Source organism: Orcinus orca, chromosome 7 (genome assembly GCF_937001465.1).
Source record: "Orcinus orca chromosome 7, mOrcOrc1.1, whole genome shotgun sequence".
Taxonomy (NCBI): Eukaryota; Metazoa; Chordata; class Mammalia; order Artiodactyla; family Delphinidae; genus Orcinus; species Orcinus orca.
Genome location: NC_064565.1, coordinates 87,178,274 through 87,185,947, shown reverse-complemented (window position 1 = coordinate 87,185,947; position 7,674 = coordinate 87,178,274). Strand labels below are relative to the sequence as shown.

The window sequence follows — 7,674 nt, the reverse complement described above, 5'->3', positions numbered from 1 at the left end:
ATATCACTATTTTCTATCAAGCACATTAAAAAAATCTACTTTTTCTTTAACGGTGAGATGTTGTCAACAGGACATTTATTTGTTTCTCACCAAGATTTCTCACAAAACTACTTTAAACGATTAGGTGTTGCAGAGGGTTATTGTATAGACTAATTTTGTTTTATAAACTGAAGAAAATGTTCACAGTGTTTCTGCTCCTTAACTAGGGATTAACACCAAACTCCTGCCAATGTGTTTCCTAAACTCCACACATGCCCTTTCACAAGCACTCTCTCTCTCACCTATTTTCTGCCAAGATGCACCTCCTTAAGGATCCCCAAGCCTCTGAAATTCTTAGGTAAGAATCTATGACGTTAGGACGTACCACATTGTGAAAGGAATTAAACTGAACAGTTTTATCTTTGCTCGCAAAAAAGCAGCTAGTAATTTATTCATACACAGTCTTTGTTCCCTCGCTAAAGACAAGTGCTCTGCAATCTGAGCGCCCTGCAGGACGAGGCAGCACTGACAAGAGAGGAACGGGACACATTTACAGGAGCAGTCACATAGCTCTCCCACAGAAGGGTCTAAGTGCCTTCAGCAGTTAATTTGTGAGCAAAAAACCCCATCGGGAGCCTTCCACCTACTTAATAGGCAGTATTACTGTGGTGTTAAAAGAGGCATTCTTTAACCTAAAAGGTGTCATTTTATGAGCAAAAACGGGATAAACCTTAAGAGACTTGAAGTCGCTATTTTTTTCCTTCCTCGATGCCGAAATCTTCACAGCTTAAGATGACCTCCCACCCATTGTGATGTTCAAAACCCAGGAGGATCTTAAAGCCGCTTTGCACAGTGCAGCCGCAAGCCTTCCTCCTCTTGGTGAGGACTGTCACTGGTTTTCATTCCATGTGTTTGTAAAACACACCAGCCATGTGTGTGAGCCTATTAATTAAAACAAGAACAGAACTGTTTCTGTTGAGCTTTAGAAGTACAGAAACTTAGAGCCAAAGCAGGGAAGGAGAAACAGCAGCGTCCTGTCTGCTGCTGTGATGACTGCCAGAGAATGAGGGGACTCTATTATGAAAAGCCAGCAAATAGACACCTGAATTAAAGTGAAACAACAACAAAAAAAGCTAACGAGGCTTGTACTGGAAGTATTTAGAATGCCTTTATTATTTCCCTGAGGGACTGTTTAATATCAAAGTGCCTGGATAGCGAAGCCTTCTCGGTCTAATCTGATTCCAAAGTTAGCCTCTCTGACAAGAGGAAAGAATAGCTTCAGTGGCTTCTGAGGCCATCCTGGGGTCAGGCGTGGAGTCTATTCCTGCCGGAGCTGCTGAGTCACTGCCATCTTGGGGAATCACTTGACCTCTGGCTCAATTGACCTACAAGGTAGAGTGAAGCCTACAGCTGGGAAGGCTCCACGTGCAATGCCCCTGTTATGATCTCTGGACTCAACTACAGACTTTCCCAACCCCCTGAACCCAAAGGATTTAAGTCCCTACACTTTAGATAAGGGGCCTTAGAATACAAAAACACCAATCAGTGATTTAAAAAAAAAAAAAAAATCTCAGAATTCTTCCCAAGGAAAACATCTCCAGAAAAGTGGACCAAAAATATCTAGTCCTCTTTCAAATATGGACTGTATGCCTGAAGGGTAGTAAAAACATGGATCACACAGCACCCCTCTAAAAGAGATGCTTATTCGGTACCTTCAGTAATTTATCCAGAGCAGGATGTGAAAAAGCTTAGTGGTGTGTGTGGTAGGGTGGTGTGGAGAGAGGCCGGAAGCAACAACAACAGAAAAAAAAATAAAGGACAGTGAAGGCATTCATCACACTCTGTGTTTTAAAAGGCAAGAAAAAAAGACCGTAATATATATAACATCTTCCTCTATGAGGGACACATACAGTGGCATACCTCCATACCATCTTTCCATAATACAACATTCTATTCTTTGGCTTACATAGGAACCATAAACTAAATATACGTTCACTTTGTATTTAAAAAAAAATTTATTTGTGATCTGTACAAGTGATAAAGTGGGGCTTCCTTGTAGATTTTTAAAGGCAAAACAAAACAAAAATCCAAAGTAAAAATGTATAAATACAATATATATTTTCTTACAAAAATGGGAGATTTACAAAATATACATACTGCACTTGTCTCTATTTTACAAATTTCACATGCAAGAGATACAACACAAAAGATGCCAAAAACTGTAGTGGGAGTTTTAAAAATCTGACAAATCAGACAGTTTTGGAGGTTTAAGGAACACAAGGTCAATGTTAACTTTAATATAAAAAGCAGCTCCACTCAACCTAACATTACATATATAAAGCAACTTGTACTCCTGACAGTACCCTCTATGATTTAAAAACTATTTAAAACAGCATTTAAAGACTGTTTTGAGAAATAGGATAGTGTTGGCAGATTGGAGGGTGGTGTCAAAGGTGGAGTAAAGGTTAGCTCCCATGATTCTCTGCTCAGCTTTAGCCCATTACGCAAAAGAATTGGAGTTCTATTATAGAAAAAAAAGTACATGATTTAAGATTAATAAATTTAAGTCATCCAGCACATTTCAAAGAACTCCAGAATTACTTTGAAGTTTACCTTCTTTTAATGACTTTCCTTAAAAATGGGGCCCATGGTTTGAACTGTCCGCTTCACTCACTGTCATTTCTGCAGGTCACCTTCCCACCCGGCCACACAAAGACAGGGTCAGCATACACATGATATTTTATAAATGGATTTATGGAACAAAGGAAACAGGACAAAATGCTTTTTTACTTTTTAAAAAATTTAACGTTCCTTTATTATGAGGCTAAAGGCATTATGCTTCTCCTTTTATCTTGAAGGATTCAAATTGGAGTGAAAAAAATAGAAAAAAAAACCTAAATGCAGGTTTATGGGAAGAAAAAAAAATGAAGTGGGAGATTTCCCTGAACGTTTTAACAGAGCCTGTTAGATCATGTGTTCTGAATTAAATTTACTTAAAACAAACACAACAAAACCCCTTGCATTTCCTTTAGCCAACTCAGAACCTCTGACGGAAAGGGGTATGGAAGCACACTGCCCTTCACTTTTCCTTAAAAAGGAATGTTTATCGCAACCAAATTAACATTCAAAGGGAAACTTCAGATTTGCGCTGCTTTGCCTATAAAAGTTGCTGTCTTCTTCACAGTTGTTCCTTTCCACAGGGAGACACTTGTTTCCTCTTTTGTCTCTTACAACAAAGACAGGGGGGAAAATGCATTCCTGTTTTGAAAAGCAACAAGTCATCACTTCTTTTCAGGGTATTAAACCAAATAAAACACCCTTCTTTCTTCCTCCTGCCTTCCCCAGAAAAGAAAAAAAGTAGTAGAAATACCTACTACTCGCCGTCTTTCCCTTGTTGCAAAATGTTAGCTTCATTTCTTTTGCATCCTCACATTAGGATTCTAGGAGGCAGGCCTCCCAAGACTTCAAAATGCTTACTTTACAAGACTTGAAAGGAGCAGAGGAGGAAAGACAGGCAGGAGGAGGCAGGCGAGGAGAGACTGTAATGTCTGACCCTGGAAATTAACCCATCTGGGCTCCAGTATGGCCCCAGTGAAAAGAGATTACGGTTTGACCACCGCTTAACAAGGACTCTGCAGGGAGTCCTCCCTTTTCCCAACAAAGCAGCCGCCGCAGACAGAGCTGTGCCTTTCACCCGGGCCTCACAGGAGTGAGGACAGGCCACTTGTCTTGCAGCAGGGGAATCGCTCACAGTCCCAGTTCGGCCCCAGAGCCGAGAAGAACTCACAGCAACCTTCTGATCTCAATCTTTTCGATTGGCCCAGGTCGGTCCGTACCGTACAGGATTAACATGATGATGATCGTCATCATCCTGCAAGTCTTTGCCAGAAGTCTTTTCATCCAAACCGTCTTTCCACTCAGGCCTCTTTTCCAAACCCACGTTTATCTCTACCTATATCTTCTCACTTCTAGGTCACTTCTCACTGGAGCGTAAGGTGACAGAAACAAGCCCCCCCCTACCCCGCAGTTCTTCCCCTACCGCGCCTTTCCCCCTGCTAGTGGGTGGGAGAAGGAAGGGTGGGGGAGGGGCCGGGGCTCATACCGCAGTCTCCCCCTTGCTGCTGTGGCTGAGTCTGTGGTAGAAGCGGCGCCACGACTGCAGCGTCTTGCCGGACCAGATCCAGAAGCCAGTGGTGATGCCGACGATCATGGTCATCAGGTACTTGATCATGAAGACGGTGAAGTCGGGGCTCATGGGCGGGAAGTGGCCGGGCGGGCAGGGCACCGCGTAGCTCTTGCACGTCTGCAGGAGCCAGGTGCGCTCCCAGTGTTCGCGAAAGGCCTGCTCGTAGAAGTAGCAGGCCAGAACGATGGTGGCCGGCACGGTGTAGAGCACGCTGAAGACGCCGATGCGCACCATGAGCTTCTCCAGCTTCTCGGTCTTGGTGCCGTCGTGCTTCATGATGGTGCGGATGCGGAACAGCGACACGAAGCCGGCCAGCAGGAAGGACGTGCCGATGAAGAGGTAGACGAACAGGGGCGCCAGCACGAAGCCCCGCAGCGCGTCCACGCTGGACAGGCCCACGTAGCACACCCCGCTGAGCAGGTCCCCGTCCACCTGGCCCATGGCCAGGATGGTGATAGTCTTGACAGCGGGCACCGCCCACGCGGCCAGGTGGAAGTACTGCGAGTTGGCCTCGATGGCCTCGTGGCCCCACTTCATGCCGGCCGCCAGGAACCAGGTGAGCGACAGGATGACCCACCAGATGGAACTGGCCATGCCGAAGAAGTAGAGCACCATGAAGAGGATGGTGCAACCTTCCTTCTTGGTGCCCTGCGCCACCGTGCGGTAGCCGTCGTCTGAGAAGCGCTCCACGCACACCGCGCGGTCCTCCAACAGGAAGCCGGCCACGTGCGCCACGGCCACCATGAAATAGCAGCCCGATAGGAAGATGATAGGCCGCTCTGGGTAGCTGAAGCGCCGCATGTCCACTAGGTAGGTAAGCACGGTGAAGAGCGTCGAGGCGCAGCACAGCACTGACCACACGCCCACCCAGAGGCGGGCGAAGCGCCTCTCCTCCTCCTTAAAGTACATGAGGCCGTTGGCGCGGCCCGGCTCGCAAGGGGCGCCGCAGTCGCGCTCCCCCAGGAAACGGTAGCCGAGGTAGGGGGGTACCTTGAGCTGGCGTGGGCACGAGAAGGGGAAGGCTGAGCGGCCCCTGCCGTCAGCGGCCCCCGGAGGCAGCGCGGTGAAGGGCAGGTCGGGCATGTAGGGCGCGGTGGGATATGCGGTGGGGCCGCCTCCCGCGCTGCCGGAGCCGTCCGAAGTGTTCTGGCCCACGCAGATCTCTCCGGCGCCGTGCACGGGGAAGTTCTCGCAACGCAGCCGCTCAGGCCACTGGAAGCCGAACTTGTTCATGAGCGCCTCACAGCCCTGGCGGGCACGCTCGCACAGAGAGCGGCACGGCGGGATGGCCTTATCGAGCACGGTACACACGGGTGCGTACATGGAGCACAGGAAGAAGCGCAGCTCGGGAGAACACTGCACCTTCACCAGCGGGTAGAACTGGTGCACCTCGAGGCCCGCATCCTCTTGGTTCGTGTGACCCAGCAGGTTGGGCAGGATGGTCTGGTTGTAGGCGATGTCCGTGCACAGCGGGATGGAGATGGGCTGGCAGAAGCCGTGATCCGGCACTGAGATGCCCTTCTCGCCGTGATACTGCTGCGCCCCGGCGCCCGCGGGCAGTGCGCCCAGCAGCGCAATCACCAGAGTACACAGGCCCAGAGGCGAGCGCGACGGTGCCGCGCAGGGGCCCAGCATCGCCGGCCGCGGGTGCAGCGGCGTTCTCAGCCCGAGAATCGCGACAAGGCAGCCGGGAAAGGCTGGGATCCGGGGAGGCGCCGCCGCGCCGGGCGCATGAGAGTCTTCGCGGCGCCGGGGCTGGGCCGTGGGCGGTGCGCAGCCGAGGGCGCTGCAGCTGGGGTGCTCGCGCTGCGGGGGCGCCGCCGCCACCTCCGCCCGGCACTCGCGCAGCAGCCGGGGGCCCAAACTCGTCTGCCTGGGCCGGGGGCGCCGGCGGGGGCCGCCTTCTCCGCTCGCCGCGACGACGTAACGGTGAGGCTTTTTCTGCGGCGAGGAGCAACAAGCGTCTCCGGTTACCCTTCAAAGTTTGCCCAAGTCTCTTGACTCACAGCGCACAGTAACGCGCGCGCCTCCCACAACAAGTCCGGCCCCCGAGCAGGCGAGAGCCGGGAGCCGCCGCTTGCTAGCCAAAGCCGCCGCCTCTACGGTGCTGCTCCGCCTCCTCGCCTCGAGGCTCCGCTCGCCGCCGCCTCCTCCTCCTTCGCCTCCTTCTCCACTCCCCGCTCCTTCTTCAGCCCCAAAATCTTGGCCCCAAGTTTTAGCCAAACGGCTGATTCTCGCTGAGTCCGATCGGCTTCTTGGAGCCAAGAGCTCAGCGAGTTCTTTCAAGAAATCCAGTCACACTGCATCCAAAGCTGCGAGATCCCGGTGCCCTTGGCCTGGGCCTGGCCTCTCCAGCCCCGCGCAACCCTGGCTGGTGAGTCCCAGCGCCCGCAGCCGCAGCCGCCGCCGCCCGCCGGGAGGGAGCGCAGAGTAACGCCTCGGAGCCGCTCAACTCGCCAGAAGAAGCGTCGGGCTCGCAGGGTTCCGGGCCGCCCCGCCCCCTCCCCTCCCCCCATTCACAAACCACTCCGGGGGCGGGCCCTCGAGCTCCAGGGCGGCCCAATGGCAGCCTTTGTTTTCTGTGTGGCCGCCTTTGGATTGGGTGGAAGTCGGAAGGGGCGGGCTAGGGAACCGGAGAGGCACTGTCCGCAGCGCTCTGGGCGGATTCCTGAGGGGAGGGGCAGGGGGCTGGGAGGGAAAAGTTAAGAAAAACTTTTACCCTGAATTCGCTCGCCTGGGGAGGGGGGGAGCGCACCAGAAAGGGAATTTGCTTGAAAGATTTGTTCCTCTTCCGGATACACTAAAATACACATTCCTAAACAGAAGGGCGCACACCGGGCAAGGCTTTTGCAAGGAGAAGCTGAGAATAGAGCAGCGCCTCAGCGGAGAGAGACGCAATCCGGAGTCACTTTAGCTCTCCCCGGGCTGAAAATGCTGGGTTTGGCTGGGCGCTTTTAGGTAGCGGGATCCTAAATGTGGGGTTCGGTATGGGGCAAGAAAGGGGTGCGCCTCGCGGATTGCTTTTCTCTCCCGGGACTCAGACCACGTGAGGCCACAATCCCCTCTCACCCCCTCTCCCCGCGGTAAAAAGGAGGAGGGGCCGCGTCTAGGGAGAAATCGGAGTCGGACGGAGGGGGCCGGCTTAAGGCAGGAGTAAGTGCAGACCCCTCTGAGGGGAGAGAGCCGGGGAGCGGCGGGCGCGGGGGACCCAGGCCCCAGCCCGCCTTGACCGCGCGCACGGCCCAGAGTCTAGGGATCCGGTATAGCTTTAACGAAGTCATTAGAAAACTAAGACAGTGTTGGGGAAAATTACTGTAAAAAAAACCTGCGGCCGAGTGTCCAGGGACACTGTACGGTTTAAAGCGAGTATTTGATTGCCTTGTTTTCCTTAGTTCTGCGACGCGTGGCCCTTCGGGATCCCACCTTCGTCGCAGAAGCAATGATTTTGATCCTTAGAATTTCCGTAGAAAAGTTTTCATGCGTATTAGAAACCAAGGGCATTTGCTAAT

At 52.1% G+C, this 7,674-nt stretch overlaps 1 protein-coding gene across 1 annotated transcript; it reads right to left on the bottom strand.

The window, feature by feature from the left end:
* Positions 1–1,132: 1,132 nt before the first annotated feature.
* Positions 1,133–6,658, bottom strand: FZD7 (frizzled class receptor 7). Its single transcript, XM_004262845.4, has one exon. It carries the CDS (start codon positions 5,798–5,800, stop codon positions 4,076–4,078), a length of 1,725 nt encoding a protein of 574 aa, XP_004262893.1. The 5' UTR covers positions 5,801–6,658; the 3' UTR covers positions 1,133–4,075.
* Positions 6,659–7,674: the final 1,016 nt, after the last annotated feature.

Bases quoted from the DNA above. Each gene is read 5' to 3' on its own strand.
- FZD7 (XM_004262845.4), bottom strand. From the start codon at position 5,800: ATGCTGGGCCCCTGCGCGGCACCGTCGCGCTCGCCTCTGGGCCTGTGT.